The following is an 18262-nucleotide window of genomic DNA, read 5'->3' as shown; positions in this document are numbered from 1 at the left end:
GCTCCCTGTGCTGCACATGGGGTACCTGCTGTGGGACAGCCATGGCCCTCAGAGCAGCTGTGGTGTCCATCCCTGCCCAGCAGCAGCGCTGGAGGGGATGTCACAGAGCCATCGGTTATGGATGGAGTCTCTTCTTCCCTTTCCTGCTGAGAGCCGGGGTGCCAGTAAGGGGTGGGGGTCCGGTGTCCCGGCCTGGGCGTTCCTGGGGCTGTCTTGGCTCCTGTCTGTGAATTGAACAGGAGACTTCCTTCTTCTCTTTTCCAGTCTGCAGAATTCTTCGAAATGCTGGAAAAAATGCAGGTGAGCAGCCGTGTGCATGCCAGCAATGCGGGACCCCCTGCTCCTCCTGCACCGAACGGGCGGGACCCCCTCTCCAACCATACCCTGCTCTGAATTGCTGCTGAAGCCCCTGCGCTGTGAGCCCTGTTTCGCCAGGCAGGGCAGGGCACGTGCTCTCAGACCCGGTCCCATTGCTCCCTGGTAAAGTGGGGATGCTGCTGCCTGTCTCTGCAAACAGCAGGCTCTGGTGCAGAGCACGGCTGGGTCTAGCAGTATCTCAGTACCCTCTGGTCAGGGCAAGGCATGCTCTTGTCCCACACTGAAACACATCAGGATGTGCATAAGGAGGACGCTCGGGGGACCAGGGTGTCCCCTGACATGTGCCTTGTCCCTGCAGGAGGGATGCTGGCAGGCAGTGCTCACCCCCGGTGCTGGGATGTGCAGTGCTCCCCCTGCATGGTGCATGTTATGTTTGGTGCCTGGAAAATGATGGTCTCGTGTAGATGTTTTCTGTGCGGTGCTGCTGTTTCCCAGGTCTTGTTCTGCCACATCCTGTGTTACACTGGGGTCTGTCCTGGCACACTGGCACCTCTGCAGAGCCTCCTCCTTTCATGTCACTCATGTCGGTGATTTCTGTGTAGCAAAATACCCTTGTGGTTCTGTCTGTGTCATCGTGAACATCTTAATTATTCAGTCTATTCATTTTGTTCCAAACAGGCACCAAAACTTGAAGAACAGAGGGCTGGAAGCCAAAAACACAAGGTTGGTTGAATTCTGTTTCTTGCATGGGTCTCTTCAGGTGTCCCCCCCCTTATCTCAGAGCTTTACTGTGCATCACCAAGAACAGTCACTGAAAGGACTAAAAAAGATTTAATGTTATTGAAAGGCAAGGCACAGATTGAACTGCAGAGATGAGGGAGTGGTGCGGGTAAACCCCTAATCCAGCTTTACGTCCAAGCCTGTGCATTTCAGCCGTGAGCTGGGTAAAACCTTGTGCTGGGCTGCAGAGCTGAGAGCTTACACGGGTAATGGAGACCCCCTGGGGAAGGGCTTGTCCTGCCCAGGGCCTTCCTGCTGACCCGGGCACAGAGGGGTCCCCACGTGTGTCCCCAGGCTCCTGGGGCTGTGTCCATCACCCATCAGGAGCACCACGCTCTGTTACTGCCTGGTGCTCAGTGCAGGGCGTGGGGATGGGAGGACCCAAGCAGTCGCTGGATGTGGTCTTAAGGGATGTCTGGTGGGGAACAGATGGTCATATACGGTGTTTTGATTCCTTTTTGCAGGAAGACTACATCCCGTACCCCAGCATCGATGAGGTGGGTGCCCTGAGCCACCCTGAGCGCCTTCTGGCGATTGCCTTTCCAAAACCACTGATGCCAGGAATTGGTGGAATCCCGTTCCAAGGGGAGCTGCACAAAGCATGTTCCTCCTCCCCATCTTTGCAGCTGCTGCTTTTCCTCAGTGGCACATTCCCTCTTCTGGCAGAGAGAGAAGAGCTTTCAGGGAGGGGCTGGATTTGCCTTGGTGCCAGGGCTGGGAGCTGTTGTGGGGGGGACAGGATGTGGGGCAATGAGCCCTGCACCCCACATCCACACCCCAGTCCTGCCCGACCCCTCACGGGCACATCTCCTGCAGATCCTGGAGAAGGGCAGCCCGTACCCGCTGATCATCCTGCCCCAGTTTGGGGGATACTGGATCGAAGACCCGGAAAACCTCGGCACGCCGACCTCATCCGACAGCAGCATCTGCGAGGAGGAGGAGGAGAACCTCAGCCCCAGCACCTACGGCTACAAGCTGGAGTGCAAAGGAGAGGCCAGAGCCTACAGGAAGCATTTCCTGGGGAAGGTGGGTGCCCTGGCACAGGGGGCAAGTGGTCGGCTGAAAATTACCCCCAAGAATAAAAGGAAAGCTTAAAACTGAGAGCAAAATGGGCAAATCCTGCACCTGCACCTTCCCCTTTGCAAGGATAGCAGGGACTGGAGGGTTACAGCCATGGCCCTCTTGCTCCCAGGCTTGTAATCCCCTTCCTCCACCTGACCAAGGCTGAGGGCATAGTGCTGCGGTCCACGGGCAGAGGGATGAAGCCCTGGTCCTGGAGAGGAGGGTGGGAGGGAATGGAGTCCTCACCTCCAGCCAGGCACAGGGCTGCCCTCGCCATGGGCAGGCTGCTCCCCACTAACGCTGTTTTGATGGTTTCTATTCTAGGATCATTTAAATTTTTACTGTACAGCCAGCAGCCTTGGGAATCTGATCCTTTCCATTAAGTGTGAGGAGGCAGACGGCACCGAATACCTAAGGATTATACTCAGGTATGCTTTGTTTAACAAAATATTTTCCTTTGGGAGCCTTTCGTTTTGTTTCTGTAGTAAAGGCTGGCAGCATGCTACTGCAGCTCGAGAGGGGCTTAGGGAGGGATGAGATGGAATGGGATGGGATGGGGTGGGAAGCAGCAGCATCTTCCTTTTACTGTTTTAACACGGGAGCTGCCTGCCCCCTGATAAGGAACACGAGACTTTGATCTGCTGCTAAACCTGCTGAAACCAAGTGTAAGCCCCTCCGGGTTTAATCCTCTCTGGGATAATGCCAGTCACATCTACCACTGTCCCACCGTAAGCTGACAAGGCACAGCGTGTCTGAACCGTTGTGTCACTTCCCTCCAAACTATGAATAGTTTAAGAGCTGCAGCGATGAGAAGACAAATGGAGCCTTTCCTTACTCACCAGCCCCTATAAATCCAGCAGAACATGGTTTTCCACCAGCATCACTGTGGGGGGCTGCACTCTGCATCCCTTTGCCTTAGACACTCCCTGATGTCTGCTCCTTTCTGCTGCTTTGCTAGGTCCAAGGTGAAGACATTGCATGAAAGGATCCCCCTGGCAGGATTTAGCAAGCTCCCTAGCATCCCCCAGATTGCAAAGGTAAAGTACCAGGCTGGGCTGGGAACCCTGCAGCAAAGCCCACGCCACTGTGGTGTTGGATAGCATTGGGTGCTCTTGGGCAGCAGTGCCTGGGCTCTTGGGACCAGGGGCCCTTGGTGGCTGGTGATATGCACTGTCCCTGTGGGTTTCCCACTGATTCTGGGCAGGTCACTGGTTGATATGTGGGGGAAGAGGGGAGGAAATGTCAGCACCTTTGACCTATGGAGACACATGGGACTTGTCTTGCTGCATCCTCGATTGGGTACCAACCAGGCCACGGAGCATCCCACTGAGAGGGTGCAAAGAGGGCAGCTCCTGCAATCAGAGGCTGGATTTGGCTCTTTTATGAGACATTCCCAGCCTTGCTGTGGCAGGACAGGGACGTCCCCTCCACATCCAGGGGTCCAGCACTGACTGCTCTTCCCCCTTGCACACAGGCCTTCTGCGACGACGCCTCTGGGCTGAAGTTCAACCCAGTTCTGTACCCCAAGGTGAGCTCGCTTACCCCAGGTCAGTCACATATCCACCAGAGAAGGCTGGGTAGGGTTAATTCTCCCCTTTCCTCCAGGATCCAGCAGCTGCCCTGAGACTCTTTTGCACATCAGTGAAACAATTCACATTTTGCTTTGCCCAGGCCTCCCAGATGATAGTGTCTTACGATGAGCACGAGGTCAACAACACGTTCAAGTTCGGTGTGATCTACCAGAAGTTCCGGCAGGTGAGGGCTCCCTGCGCCGTCCTCTCGTGTCTGTGTTTCACAAGCGGAGTTAATCCTGCCGCGTGCGTTGCGGGGTGTCCTCAATAATGCGTTCCTTACCGCTCAGATGTTTCCCCGGCTCATTGAAAAGTGATGTGACTGAGGAACCTCGGTGCGGAAGTCAGCCCACAGGCTGCTGTAGGAGCAGGGGATGTGAGAATGGGTTGTAGCAGGGATGGTATTTTAATCAGATGTATGTTTAGACGGTGAAACAGTTACGTTTGTCTTGGAGGACTGCGGGCTCTGAAGACATGCTTTTGCTGGAAAGGCTGTCATTAGGTGGGAATGCTGGATGGGGAGTGCAGAGGCAGCTGTGTGTCATAACTCACAGGATTATTCTGACAGGCACTCTAATTATCTCTGCATTTTGCATTTTACTCTGGGTAGGGTGACTCATGCAAGGCCACAATTGAGGTCTCGTTGTTTTGAAATGTAGCACCCGAGGGATGGTCAAGACTTGGATTTTCCAGCGGGGAATTCATCTGCATTTTGGTGTTTCCTGAACATTATCCTGAGGTCCTCACTGCTGGTCAGAAGCTGCTCTCAGCAGCTTCAACTTTGGGTATCTTGGTGACAGGGTGGGTGATGACCAGCCCGTGGCAAGCACAGTGGTGCCAGCAGGGGAGCAGCTTGTGGCTGTGTGTGGCACCCTGGGACAAGGTGCTGGTGGCACTCCTGGGGACCCTGTGGATGGGCAGGAGGTGTGGGCAGGCAGGGAGAGGTGGCCCAAGCAGAAACCACCAAGCAGAGCTGTGGCAGGATGGTTCCTTTCTCTGTTACTGCGGCACTTTGCTGATAGGAAGGTTTGATTGTAAGGGTGAAATGAGGAAGGCACCCTTGTAAGGGGCCCCCATGTTCGTGGTGTCCATGGTTGTGTCTGTGCCACCTGTAGCATGGCAGAGGAGCAATTGGCTGCTGGAAACAGGCACAGCTGGGGCTCTCAAAAGATGCTCTCTGTGTTTCGTAGACCCAAGAGGAGGAGTTGTTTGGCAATAATGAAGAGAGCGCTGCCTTCAAGAACTTCTTAAGTTTTCTGGGAGACACCATAACGCTCCAGGACTTCAAAGGGTAAGTTAAATAAAAAGACTGATTTTACAAAAACATTTAGCAAGAGACCATGTCATATGTAAAAATATCCACGGTGCAAGAACAGAAGTCACCTCCCCCCTGAGCGGGATGTACAAAGCAGAAGCAAATATAGCTCTGGCTTGTTTGACAAAGCTGGGGGAGTTAAAGAAATGGGAGCTGCCAAGAGGGAGCGAATTCCTTCTGCAGAGAAAATCCGGCTGCAGTCACCGCAGACGAGGGCAGCTCTGTACGGGAGCGCGCACTGTCCAGTGCCATGCGCTCGGACCCGGTGTGATGCCAGCCCGGTCACTGCAGCGGCCACGGCACGGGCAGAGCCCCGGCTGGTGGTGATGGCCGAGGGCAGCCCATCACCGCAGTGCTTGACACCGCTGCTGGGCAGCCTCAGCCGCTGGCTCGGCGCTGCCGTGCTGAGCAGGCTGTGGTGATGTGCCATTACCGCACAGGATGCACAGTTTGTTCTGTGCCGTGTGCTCGCTACCAGACAAAGACAAACGAGGCAGTTGGTTCTATTCCCTGTCCTCCAGCAGCTGCTGCTCTCTCTGCGAAGCATTCAATTAATATCTCTCGGTTTCTCCCTGCCTTTCCCTCCATCTCCAGTTTTCGAGGAGGTCTGGATGTCAGCCACGGGCAGACGGGAGCAGAGTCCGTGTACACCGTGTTCAGGGACAGGGAGATAATGTTTCATGTCTCTACAAAGCTGCCTTTTACCGAGGGAGACACGCAGCAAGTAAGGGATGAGCTTCCTTGCGCCAGCACCCGGCACTGGCGCTTGCTGCCGCGGGAGCAGCGCCGCCGGGCTTTACCCACCAAATGTTCTCCTCTTCCGCGTAGCTCCAGAGGAAGAGGCACATTGGCAACGACATCGTGGCAATTATCTTCCAAGAAGAGAACACGCCGTTTGTCCCAGACATGATCGCCTCCAACTTCTTGCACGCCTACATTGTGGTGCAGGTGGAGAACCCCGAGGCGGAAAACACGGCGTACAAGGTGGGGGAAGCTCACGCGAGCCTGGTTCTGCTCCAGCAGCTCAGGCCAAGGTCAGGGGGTGGCTGCCCAGCCGTGCTGTACCAAATCATCCCCACACAGCTTATGGACGTGGATATTAAACACGCATATATGCACACATGTATATTTATGTGCACGCTGTTACATAATGTGTGGGTATACATACGTGTATGAACTATGTGCATGTATAGTAGCGTGCTCATTTGCTAAAGATTTTTGATGCTGCTCAGTATCTGAATAAGCCTCAGAACAGCTCAGACCTGTCTAATGCATCGCTCAAGGGCAGGTGGCATAAACCCTGTCGCTGGTCTGGTTTCTGAGAGAGACACAAATGAAAACAGAACGAATGGGAAGGAAATATAAAAAGCTGGGTATGGGTGAAACCCTCATGAGCACAGGAGAGGCAGCTGGGAAGGAGCTCTGATGTGTCCCTTCACTCTTAGGGGCTGGGCTGAGCATCTCCCATCCCACACTGGCTGACCCCAGGAGAGGGACATCCCTGTGCTGGGGCTGCATCCACTGGAATAACGCTTCTCTTGGCTCCGCAGGTGTCGGTCACGGCTCGGGAAGATGTCCCCTCCTTCGGGCCGCCCCTGCCGAGCCCGCCGGTATTCCAGAAGGTAAGAGCCGGGGCAGGAAGCATGTTCCAAGCCATAAAAGAAGTACGTGCGCATGTCCGAGATGTTTCCAAGCACGCCTGCATGGCTTCGGGGGTGTGAAAACATTTGTTTGGATTTCTGGTTTATGGTAGGGTCAGGGGTTGTGCTGGCATAACCCATGTGCGGGTGCTGGCCAGTGCAGGAGGGCACCCCGAGCCAATGCCCCATGTGTGGAGGGGCCGCAGGGTGCTGTGAGCTGTCTGGGGCCCGTGCAGCTCCATAGCAGAGATGGAGGCTCTCATGGCCGGGGTGTTTTTCACTGTGGTTCCGTGCCCCGCAGAGCCCCGAATTCCGTGAGTTCCTGCTGACCAAGCTCATCAATGCCGAGAACGCCTGCTGCAAGTCCGACAAGTTTGCGAAGCTGGAGGTAACGCTGCCCGCGTGTCCCTGCCGGCAGGACCGCCCCTGCCATTCCTGCCCCACATCCCTGCCCTGTCCCACGGGCCGGTGCCATGAGCCCGATCTCGCTCCCCAGGACCGGACACGGGCTGCCTTGCTGGACAACCTCCACGACGAGCTCCATGGGCACACACAGACCATGCTGGGGCTGGGGCCTGAGGAGGACAAGCTGGAGAACGGGGGTCACGGAGGCTTCCTGGAGTCATTCAAGGTAAACCCCGTCCCTTGCAGCATGAAACGCACCCAGGGCTGGCAAGGCGCCTTCTAAAGGAGGATGCGGATGAGTGGTGCAGGGGGACAAGGGGGACCCTCCAGAGGGGTCCTGGTCCACCGCTGCAGGGCAGGTCCTGCCTGTGTCCCCTGGCTGCTGGCTGTCCCTGGGGCTTGCTGTGGCACACAGCCTGCAGGACAGCATGGGGGGAAGGATGCCCAGGGGTGGCAGCGCGTAAGAGGTGCTTGGTGTGGTGCTTATGACAGGAGATACAATGGGAGGTGCTGGATTTGGAGAAGGGGAACGGTGCTGGGTGTGCTGGGTGGGTTGGGTGAGTGTAAGGGGAGAGAAGGGGGAGTGGGTTGGAGATGATAAAATGATGTAGAGAAAACTCTGAGCCGCTGTTGGAGTGACCCACTGGGCAGTGGGGACTTGAGTCTTGGGGTGTGAGCACTGCCAGAGGTCTCTGGTGAGGCTGCAGCAGTGATGGGGAGCTGGGCAGGGCTGGTGTGTGTAGATCCAGGCTGTGCCCATGGGTGGGTGTCCACCGGAGCCCCTGGGCTCAGGCACTGCCTGGGTGAGCAGGGACAGGCACGTTTCCTCTGCAGTACAGAGCAATGGGCACTGGTGGGTGGCAGATGGGTCACCTCATCCTGTGCTGGGTGCAGGGGAGGGGTGAGCACTTCCTGGCCACACTGCAGGGATGCTGGAGGCTCAGATGTGCCCCTTAGCTATGAGACATGGGGAAATGGAGGTGCTGGCAGTTGTACATCACAGCAACAACTTCAGGGGCTGAGGCGATGTTAAATGATCATTCTCTGCCTGCTCTTCCTGTACGAAAGTGGACTTTGCTCTCTCGGCATTGCAGGGTGCTCTGGGGCAGGTGGGGAGCTCCATGGCCTGGGCTGGGCTGCTGGGCTGCTTGCTCGCTTATGTCCTCCACCGCATGCTCCAGAGAGAGCAGGGAGAGGAGAGGTGGTGAACCGGGGCTGGGATGGGAGAGACCTGACCCCCGCAGCACCGGTGACCCAGCCTGCAGCCCCTTCCTGGGCTGTGCAGTGGGACTGGCTGCTCAGGGCAGCAGAGCAGGGCGCTGGGTGCCCTGCAGAGCTCCGCAGCCCCGGGCAGACACCGCCTGCTGCAGGGCACAGCACCCACTGGAGCCCCTGGCAGCAAAGTGAGCGACTGGTTCCTTCTGCCTGCAACACTGACTTGTATCAATTGCTGACCCCAATAAACCCGGTCTGATGGACTCTTGCTTGGTGCTTGTTACTGGACGGGCAGGAGGGACAGCGTGGGGCTGTCCTGGTGACCTCGTCCCCAGCATGGGCTGGGCCTCAGTGGGAATTTGGGGCTGCAGCTCCTCCTCACCCAAGTGCAGGGCCAGTAACCCCTGGAGCCAGTGCAGCAGGGGCAGTGCTGGGCACCTCCAGACATCCCTGACGGCCTGTTTCCTCCCGAACCCCTTTACGCTGAGCTGGGGTTCAGGGGCTGGAGGAGGTAGCCGTGGCACGGCGCAGAGTGCAGCCGCAATTCAGAGGGAGTAGCTGCGATGAGAACTTTGCTGTAACTGGCACATTGGCATCACGGTCCGGTTTGGGCTCCTGTTACTATGGCGACTGCAGGAATTCAAATATGGGTATAGATTTTTTATAACTTGTGCATTTCACTGCTTCTTTTCCTGGCGTGTGCCAGACGCTGAGAAGAACTTGTGGTCGTATTTGTAAGTGCTTGGGACAACAACTGAGAGGAGCCTTTAAAAATAGCTCGGGTCCTGTTTAAGCACCCAGTTTGGATCTGCAGAAGGTCTCTGCCTCCAGTGTGTGCAGCTCTGCTTGGAGCAGTGTTGAGACAAAACAGGTTACAGCAGACCTCTTTCAGCTTGTGCTGCTGATGCTCACAGAGCCCGGCTGCTGGTCCCTACAGGCACAGAGGGAGCTCCATGGGGACTGCAAGTCCATCATGCCCAGACCCAGCCCGGCACATCTCCAGGCTCTGCTACAGAGCAGGGTTGGACTTGGTGTCCCTTCTCCGTGCCTGGGCAGGGCATGTCCAGCTGTGGGCATCCCTCAGCCATGGAGCTCCAGCAATCCAGTGAAGCCAGAGGGAACAAGGGCTCAAGGCCTTGGCATCTCCTTCCTGTGAAACCCAGCCTGTGCCAAAATGGACACAGATACCCCGGGGCAGCTGGGCAGAGGCTGCGGTTTGCTGCATGAGCTCAGGCTGTGTGGGGAGTGCATCCCCTGGCTGGGGCTGGCAGGGGGACACAGATCTTTGGCCATAGGATTGAGCTGCAAGAGGAGTTCTATGCAGCAGCAGTAGTGGTGGGTGCTCTGCTACGTCCAGCAGTGGGGCTGCAGCAGGAGAAGCTGTGCCCAAACTTGGTGACGTGGCTCAGACAAGGGCAGGCTGGAGGAAAGCGTCCAGAGCCCAGGGGATCGTGGCTGACGTGAAGGGTGAGGGAAGGGGCTGCTTGACTGGGAGAAATGAAGATGGAAGGAGCAGGGAGAGCCTGTGGCTGCTTGGGGATGATGCCGTCTCCAGGTCTCACACAGAGATAGATGGGCCAAACCAGCAGCAGCAGAGCTTCAGGCTGAATGTGGTTGTCAAACATGCGCATGCTGAAAGCAGAAGTGCTGCTGTGCAGCTGGGCAGCCTCCAGCTCTGGGGATGTTTCGGGCCAGGTTGGAGAGTCCATCAGCATGCAGGAGAGGTGCAGGCAGGAGGCTCCGTGTTGGATCTGTCCTCTCCGGGTCCAGGGAGAATCACAGGGGGGTGTGCGCATCTCTGCTCCTGCTGAGGGGTTTGGGAGGTCGAGCAGAAGCTGGGGTTTGTGTCTGCTTCTCCAGTCCCAAAGCTGAAGTCCTTGGCTCTCACGTGTGGTGTCACAGAGGCAATGGAGGGAAATCTGTTCACTTGGTGGCTGTGGGGCTCCCAGAGCCCCGTGGTGCCTTGTCCTTGGGCTGCGCAGTGCAATGTGGCTGCTGTTACCTGCCAGGTTACTGCTGGTGCGTGCTGGTGCTTGGCCAGGTCTCTGATGCGCCTGGGGCAGATGTGGGGCCGGGCAGGGGCTTTGGGGTCAGGGTGGTGGTGACCTGCTGTCCCCTGTCCCTTCCGGCACAGAGAGCCATCCGCGTGCGCAGCCACTCCATGGAGACGATGGTGGGCAGCCAGAAGAAGCACCACGGCAGCAGCATCCCGGGCAGCCTCAGCGGTGGCATCGCACACAACAGCGGCGAGGTGACCAAGACCACCTTCTCGGTGAGCGCGGGCGCTGTCCCCTCGTCCCGCTGTCCCTCCGTCCGTCCCTGCCGGCCTGGCAGGGCACTGCGTGTGCTGACGGGGTCTGGCTGTCCCTGCATGGGCAGCAAGTGTAAGGGCGAGGAGGTCACTGATCACAGCGTGACTTTATCGCTGCTTTGGTCAAGTTGGGCTTGTTTTGTGGGAGAGCTGAAGAGGAGCTTCCTGGGGCCTTCAGCCCGACACACGAAGGAGATTCTGGTGTTACATGTTCTCTAGATGAGAGCTGCAGGCATCGTAATTCCCCACAGGATGTTCAGTCTTCTCGGCCTGTAGGAAGGAGCTTTGCTCTCCAACCTGGCCTGCTCTCTGCTTTCAGCCCCCAGTTCCAGCAGCTGCAGCCAAGAACCAGTCCAGGAGCCCCATCAAGCGCCGCTCGGGGCTGTTCCCTCGCCTGCACACGGGGTCCGAGAGCCAGGCGGAGACCAGGACGAGGTGGTGAGTGTGACATCGCCCGTCACTAAGGACAGAAACCCCTGCTGCACCTGAAACGTCAGGGGAGCTGTCGGTGGGTGCAGCCTCCCCTTCCCACACAAGGCAGCAACGAGAGCTGCCTTTGCCGTGTTCGAGGAACTGTGTCTTGGATCCCTTCCCTCTGATTTAAATCGCAGTGGTGGTACCCGGCGAGCATCTGTCACTCCTTCAGTTTAGCGTTTGGTGTTAGGAAGTATAATTTGACCATCCTTTTTAAGTCTCTTGTGTAACTCATGCAACCTGTCTCTCTGTGCCCCCAGTGACAGTGTTTCTGGCGCTCAGAAGACACCAGATTTGGGACATTCTTCCCAAGAGATGAAGTCTGAGACCTCGTCCAACCCCAGCTCCCCTGAAATCTGCCCCAACAAGGACAGGTGAGGCAGGGGGAGCTGCAGCCCAGCAGACCACTGGGGGCTCTGTCAAACAAAGCTGTCTCCAGTTTTTACTGTAAATAAGTTTGAAATTCAGGGAGGGGAAAAATCGGATCCTGGTGATTCATGAGCACAGCTCCTTTATGGGCTGGAAATAGCTGGAAAGAGCAAAGAACAGCATTTGATAAGGGCTGCTAAATCCTCACGGCAGGGGTTGAGCAGGGAGCTCAGCCTGCCCCTGGGGTTTCTGTGGCGGCTCCCACCAACCGCTCTACCCCTGCTTTTGGAAGTGGTTGTTTACAGAAGCACCCCACTCGTTCATCCCTATGGAGCTGCTCTGCTGCAGGGCGTGCAGGAGGGGCTGTCCCCGCTGTCGTGGCCCGAGGACCCAGCTTCCCAAGAGACAGCTCCATGCCCTTCGTTTTGTTTTGCCTCTTCCCAGGCCATTTATTAAGCTGAAAGAGAACGGGAGGACGAACATCTCCCGCTCCTCCTCCAGCACCAGCAGCTTCAGCAGCACGGCGGGGGAGAGCGAGACCCTGGAGGAGTACGACAGCGTGGTAGGCACCGAGCCCTCCGCGGCGTGCTCGGGATTGGGACCCGCAGCTCCACATGGCCCTGAGCTCCCTGCCCGCAGACCCCCGGGCCGTCTCTGTGTGCAGGAAGCGCCCCCGGGTGCCTCTGCCCCGCTGGCGTCAAGGGGTTTAACCCTGTTCCCATGTTCAGGGAGGAGGAGAGCTGGGTGGGAGACCCCATGAGCCCTGGAGTGCACTGGGTGGTGCTCAGCACACGGGGCCAGCATCTTGCTCTCCATGGCGGGGGGTGATGGGGCTCAGTGGCCGGGATGCAGCCGTGGTCTCTCCGGTGCAGGGGAGCCAGCCCTCCACAGCATCACCGTTCAAGCAGGACGTGTTTGTGTACAGCGCCTCGCCCGGCAGTGAGAGCCCCAGCGCGGCGGCTGCGGCCACCCCCGTCATCATGAGCAGGAGCCCCACAGGTGGGTCATGGGCAGCACCGGCACTGCCTTCACTGCTGGGGCCTCTGGAAGCTCCTGGGTCTTACAGAGATGGGGTTTGCAGCTCCGGGATGGGGTCTGTGACTCTGGGATGGAGAATCCCTTCCGAGGCTTGCCTGAGCTGCAGGCTGCTGTTGAAGGTGATGGGGCGAAGCACTGGACACACTCACACTGGCAGGATGGACACCCCATACGGGATGCAGGACAAGCCCTCGCTCATCCCTAAACCCTGATTCTGATGGGCTCTTCTGGAGAGGTGGCCCCATGTGCTTTATTCTGTATTTCCATGGGAATTCGTTTCCCTTCTAAATGAGAGCGCTGAGGTGGCTTTTGCTGCGGCTTTGTTTCCTCCCTTCTCCCCAACTGGCATGTGCAGTAGTCGTGGAAACTCACTGTCTCCAAGGACCCAGCCATGACTCACTCCTTATTTAATAAACAAGCAGCTTCCCCTGGTCCTGGCTCCATCACCCTGCTGCCAACCACCGGCTCCAGCCGGACCATGTGCAACAGGGTAGAGCTGGCACAAATGGCCCTTTGCAGGTGCATCCTGTGTTAATGGGCTGGGGGTGAGCAGCGCTCGCCCCTTCCCTCAGATCCCCACAGGCTGAGCGCTGCCGAGCCACCACCACCAGAATGGACTGGTGTTCGGAACATCGGAGCTGTTTGTGAAACAGCCGGGGAGGCACAGTCCCACCCTGAACAGCTCTGTAATTGGAACAACATGGGGAAAGCCGCGCTGCAGAGCGCAGTCTGTCTGGCTTTTTGTGTCTCAGCACCCCACAGGTCCTCCTCCTTATTCATTAGTGATTTTCTGAACTATCAAACCAGCCCCTTCTAATGTTTAAAGTGTTTATTTTGTATTTTTCCTGCCAAGAACATGAAAATCCACCCATACATTATATGGATCAGTCATTTCCCATAGCCTTTTCAGTGGCATTTCCACTGAAATGTAATTAAGCCTCAATTTGTTCCATCAAAAACATTTAATGTACAGATTTTGCCAAACATTCCGCCAAAACAGACTCAATATTGGTACCAGTGCAGCGGTTTATTGAAGCTCCTGGCTGGCGGGTGTCAGTCAGCACTGTGCTTCCGCAGATATTCCTGTTCACAGCGATGGTTTTTCCTCTTTGCTTTCCCCCTCCCACCAGCAGATATAAAGAACAGGAACTCTCCCCGCTCAAACCTCAAGTTTCGCTTTGACAAGCTCAGCCACAGCAGCTCCAGCTCGGTAAGTGCCGGTGGCTCCAGCGGGATGGGGTGCAGCGTGGCCGCATCCTGCCCATCCCCTTTTGTGGGGCAGGGCTGGGGTGAGGGTGGGGAAGGGGTTTCACGAGTTCTCACCCCTTCCTTTGCAACTCATCTCCTGTTCTGTTCTTTCATCAGAGCCATTAGCAGGAGGAGTCCTGACCCTGCACAAGGTGAGCGTCCGGAATGCGCTGCTGTGCAGAGTGACCCATCTGTGGGCAGGGATGTGTGCAGCTAACACTGGCTAATTGCACTGCCTATGGTTAAATATGTGACCAAGAATGATCTTAGAGCATCCTAAACGCCCTTGGAAGATGAGGGCAGCACTGAGTAAGAATAACTAGAGGCTGGTGACAGGTCTGTGACCATCAGTGCCACTGTGTAGGACAGGGTTTGCTGCACCCCGCTCTGTGCAGGAGGAGGACGGGGTTTGCAGGAGGAGGACGGGGTTTGCAGGAGGAGGACGGGGTTTGCTGCGCTCCGCTCTGTGCAGGAGGAGGACGGGGTTTGCAGGAGGAGGACGGGGTTTGCTGCGCTCCGCTCTGTGCTCCAACACTTTTATCCTCTTTTTTATTCTCTTTGCAGAGAATTTCTGTTTCACCAAGGGAAAACTCCCCCATCCTGTGGGAAGCGCGGGCGCTGCACCTCTGCGCCGGGATCTGCCCCGGCAGGACCCAGCCACCTTCCCACCAGGTGAACCCCCATCATGGACGCAGCGGCTCCCCAGGCCCCCGGGCTCCCCCTCAGCTCACGACCCACACCGCAGCTGCTGGGCAGATGCAGCCCCTCGCTCCGTACGTGCTCAGTGTCTGGCACAAGGGAGCGCATGTGAACCGGTCCTGCGCTGAGCTGGTGACCAAGGGCAGCGCCTCCTCTCTTGCCAGCTCCAGAGATGGTTTATACAACCTCCCTGCTTTCTCCCTGCCTGAAACTGAGCACGGGCGCAGGAAAAGGCTAACCAAAGCTAAAGCTGTACTATATCTAAATACCAGCACTGGTACTCAGAGTGAATCCACCCAGTGGGCTCTGCTTTACCTTATAGGTTGGGTCGCATAAAATTCCAGTGATTTGGATGGCATTAGGCTGCTTCCCCCCCCCCCCCCTTGCAGAATCTGTCCTGCTACTTCTGAACATGCTTTTCTTTATTTTAAAAGATGAGGGTTATGGATTCTGCAAGGTGACTTCCCTGGAATGCCCTTTTCCAAAAAATACCTCTCAACATGCCAAGAAATCCTTTTGCTCTTTTATGGAACTTTGTCCAAAGTTTACTGAGGTCTGTCCATAAATTTCCCATTGCTCATAGATTTCCCTTACCAGGTTTCTGAAAGAAACACTGCAGAGATGCTCCCTGCCCCCTACCACTGTCCATGACCTTTGCAAACCCCTCCATGAAATAAGGTTCTCCATCTCAAGCGAAAGCAATTCTTTGAGTTCATGATTCCTCATGAGCACAGAACTCTGGGTGCCAAAGCTACCTGTACACGGCTGGAGCTCCCAGAGGCACACGAGTACCCCACAGCCAGATTTAGGAGGTGCCTGCAGAGCTATACCCCTAGAAGCAGCCCCAGGCAGCCACCGTGGCTGCTCCCCGGAGGATGCGGCTCTCTGGGGGAAGTGCTTGTAGAAGCAAACCATCAACTCCCTCCTCCCCATCACCTCCCTTCTTCCCATCACCTCCCCTGGGCCAGAGCAAAGCCAAACCGAGCCGGCTCTGCTCCCTGAGGCTCTGCATGGGGCTATCTATCTGATAACTTCACTGGTAGGTTCCTATCGGAGCTCCCACTTGTGCACGTCATTTATCTGGAAAGGAAAGGCTGCAGAGGAACCAAATTAAAGGGGGAAAAGACTTAGTGGGAAGGCAGAGAACAGTTTCACAGGCGCTAAGTGGGCTGTGCAGGACTCGTAAATACCAATAACCACCAGTGGGGACACTCTCCTGCTTTCACTGAGCTGCATTTAAATAGAGTTCAAATCTCGAGGTTTTCTTTAGAAGAGAAGCACCGTGTGCTTAGCCTGGTCCCTAGCTCGCTCTAGATGTCTCAGGTCCCACATACTTTGCTGTTCAGCACTTCTGTCTGACGATGCTTTGGTAGCACTTTCAAACCCGTCCCCAGTTCTTCCCCTTAGAAGCGTTTGGTCTGGTTTTCTCATGCCGCAGTGAAACACTGACTGGTGCAACGACTTGCTTTGAGGGTCTGTCTTGGATTTGTTTTTTGCCCTGAGAAGTTGCTTGATTCTGTAGACGTCGTCATTTGCCTGGGTGTTGATCTCCATGAGATCTTTCAGCAGAAGATGCAGTGGCTACTGTCAGCTGGGGTTTCATTTTTGGTTTTGCTTGGGTTTTTTTACTTGAAACTGTGACTTTCCTTGTTGATCTGTAGAACTATTCTAATGGGATTACAGGCAGCAGCACAGTGTGGAGCTTCAGGGAGAGAGATGCAGTGCGTGGGGCTTGTCCCTGCCTTGGCAGTGGGGCCAGGAGCTGAGGTCTGGCACTGGCTTTGCCAGCAGCTCCTGGATGATCTGGGATGTTTTCAACAGCATCCTCACTATGGCTGCACAAACCCGCTGCAGCATCCTTACAGCCCCTGGGCCATACAGCTCATGTCCTGGCTGGGCCGCAGCGTGGTTTCCGCCTGTGCTCCCTGCAGCCACGTGTGCATGGTGTGCACCTTTCAGCCCACGCTGGTGCTGGGACTGACCAGTGGTTGTGTTAAACCTCGGAGGCATTTGCACTTCCCGCAGTGGGTGAAGGTGTTCCTGTATATATACTGCAAAATGTTTTGTGCTTATAAGTGACACACACACATATAGACATATATAAAAGGGATTTTATATATATATCTAATATATATATATATAAAAAGAAAGGATCCTCAACTGACACTAACAGTATTGGCCAGTGCATTTTCCTTTCTGATCCCCACCATTGTACACATAACTTCTATAGGACTTTGCACAGGGAGCAGAAGGGGCTCCGGAATGCAGCTGGGGGGAACCAGGGGAGCCCCCAGCTGTGTTGGGCGTCTCTCGTGTTGTGGGGGGCTGCTCCACTCCTTGCTGGGGTTTCAGTTCCCCCCTGCTCCTGCTGCAGCCTGCCTGTGCTTGGCCTGGACCAGTCCATGAGCCCGGTGAGAGGCAGAGGCAGGTTGGGTCTGGGTCCATCTCCTCAGTGCTGGTGCTGCAGGCAGGTGGAACCCAGCTCCCCACCACCTGTGTGAGCCCAGGCACCGGTTGGAGCTGCTGCTTCATTCAGGAAAGCTCTTGGCATGTACTTACACCCTCTTGATACCCCACAGAGCCAAGCACAGGGTTACACCCCAGCACAACATGAAAGTGCTTTTTTTTTCTGAGTGAAAAGGGAGGATCTGAAGCACAAACTCGGTTTCTTTCCAGAGCTTTGAGGGTCTTTAGCAGCGGCAGGGGAAGGGGCGGCTGGCACGGATGGGCTTGTTGACCAGGGCTGAGCTGTCTGCCTCTCTCTGGCTTGGCTGCAGGAGGTGCTGAGCACCGATAACTGCTCCAAGCCAGCAGCAGGTCAGCGCTCAGCACCCTCAGGTCGCACCTCGTGCTCACGTTGCTTTGCTGCTCGCTGGAGCTGGCCGGGTCCGTCATTCCCCGTCCCAGAGCATGCTTGCATTATGTTTTAACGAATGTAGCACTGCGTGTATCCTGCAAAGGGAAATGCTGGATTTATAGCGTTAGAATGTGAAGAGAGTTTACAGAGTGAAAATATATCTTGAAGAAATGTATCTGACAGAGTTTATTTTTTATGTAGAGAGGCGGTGCTTTGTAGTTCCTGGTGGCCTATGTCTGTTGTAAATAATGTACATTTAATTTATTGCTATGGTAGCAGATTGTATTTGTTATGTATAAAACTAAAGGTTCACAAATGTATATTTTGTTGCTTAAATGTGTCTTTGCAAAATTCACAATAAATAACATATTTTGTGTGCTACGCTCTGTATGGCCATAAAGCGACAGCATTAAATGAGCTCCTTGGGACTGTCCCTGTGGCATGGGCTGGGGCCGACCTGGGTGAGCTCCCATGAAGTCCCAGCTGCAGTAGAAGTGTCCCCGTGCAGCACGCTGTGAACTGGGACATCTCCCAGTGCTGCCACTGAACCAACAGGGCAGGACCCAGCTTCTTTACAAACCCTGGCACAGGCTGTCCATACAGATGGAGGAAGCACCATCCCAGCAGACACCCAAGGCCAGGCTGGATGTGGTTCTGAGCAGCCTGGTCTGGTTGAAGATATCCCTGCTCATTGGAGGGGGCTGGACTGGATGAGCTTTGATGGTCCCTTCCAACTCAAACTGTCTGTCATCCTATGATGGTTTCCCGGTGCAACCCTGGCTCTCAGGCCACAGGATCTCCCATTCTGTGCACAGCCATGGGACATGACCCAGTCGGATGCTGGGCTGTCACCCCAGTTACTCGGGTAGGTCACAGTCTAATGCTGCACAAGTAGCATTCTTGGGACTCACCTTTCTCCTGTCCCTGAGCCACTGCTCTGCTATGCTTTGTTCTCAGCTC

General features: G+C 55.9%; 1 protein-coding gene across 5 annotated transcripts in view; it reads left to right on the top strand.

Moving 5' to 3' along the window:
- Positions 1–17683, top strand: part of RAP1GAP2 (RAP1 GTPase activating protein 2) — a 60091-nt gene extending 42408 nt beyond the window's left edge. For 3 of the 5 annotated variants that reach the window (XM_062615629.1, XM_062615630.1, XM_062615632.1), the window contains 22 exons: positions 265–300; positions 997–1041; positions 1563–1595; positions 1915–2124; positions 2485–2588; positions 3119–3197; positions 3635–3688; positions 3832–3915; positions 4922–5022; positions 5641–5770; positions 5875–6030; positions 6597–6668; positions 6988–7074; positions 7183–7317; positions 10441–10578; positions 10937–11055; positions 11352–11465; positions 11905–12022; positions 12333–12459; positions 13629–13708; positions 13864–13898; positions 14311–17683. In XM_062615629.1, coding sequence (XP_062471613.1) covers positions 265–300; positions 997–1041; positions 1563–1595; positions 1915–2124; positions 2485–2588; positions 3119–3197; positions 3635–3688; positions 3832–3915; positions 4922–5022; positions 5641–5770; positions 5875–6030; positions 6597–6668; positions 6988–7074; positions 7183–7317; positions 10441–10578; positions 10937–11055; positions 11352–11465; positions 11905–12022; positions 12333–12459; positions 13629–13708; positions 13864–13872 — 2031 coding nt within the window. In that variant the 3' untranslated portion in view covers positions 13873–13898; positions 14311–17683. The remainder of the gene's footprint in view (positions 1–264; positions 301–996; positions 1042–1562; positions 1596–1914; positions 2125–2484; positions 2589–3118; positions 3198–3634; positions 3689–3831; positions 3916–4921; positions 5023–5640; positions 5771–5874; positions 6031–6596; positions 6669–6987; positions 7075–7182; positions 7318–10440; positions 10579–10936; positions 11056–11351; positions 11466–11904; positions 12023–12332; positions 12460–13628; positions 13709–13863; positions 13899–14310) is intronic. The other 2 variants (XM_062615631.1, XM_062615633.1) reach the window with 2 other exon arrangements.
- The last annotated feature ends 579 nt before the right edge of the window (positions 17684–18262 follow it).

The sequence above is a fragment of the Pezoporus occidentalis genome, unplaced genomic scaffold (genome assembly GCF_034315485.1).
Source record: "Pezoporus occidentalis ecotype Australia unplaced genomic scaffold, CSIRO_AGI_Poc_V1 ctg183, whole genome shotgun sequence".
In the NCBI taxonomy this organism is placed as follows: Eukaryota; Metazoa; Chordata; class Aves; order Psittaciformes; family Psittacidae; genus Pezoporus; species Pezoporus occidentalis.
The sequence above is the reverse complement of the archived record's forward strand: the minus strand, read 5'-3'. Positions and strand labels throughout refer to the sequence as shown.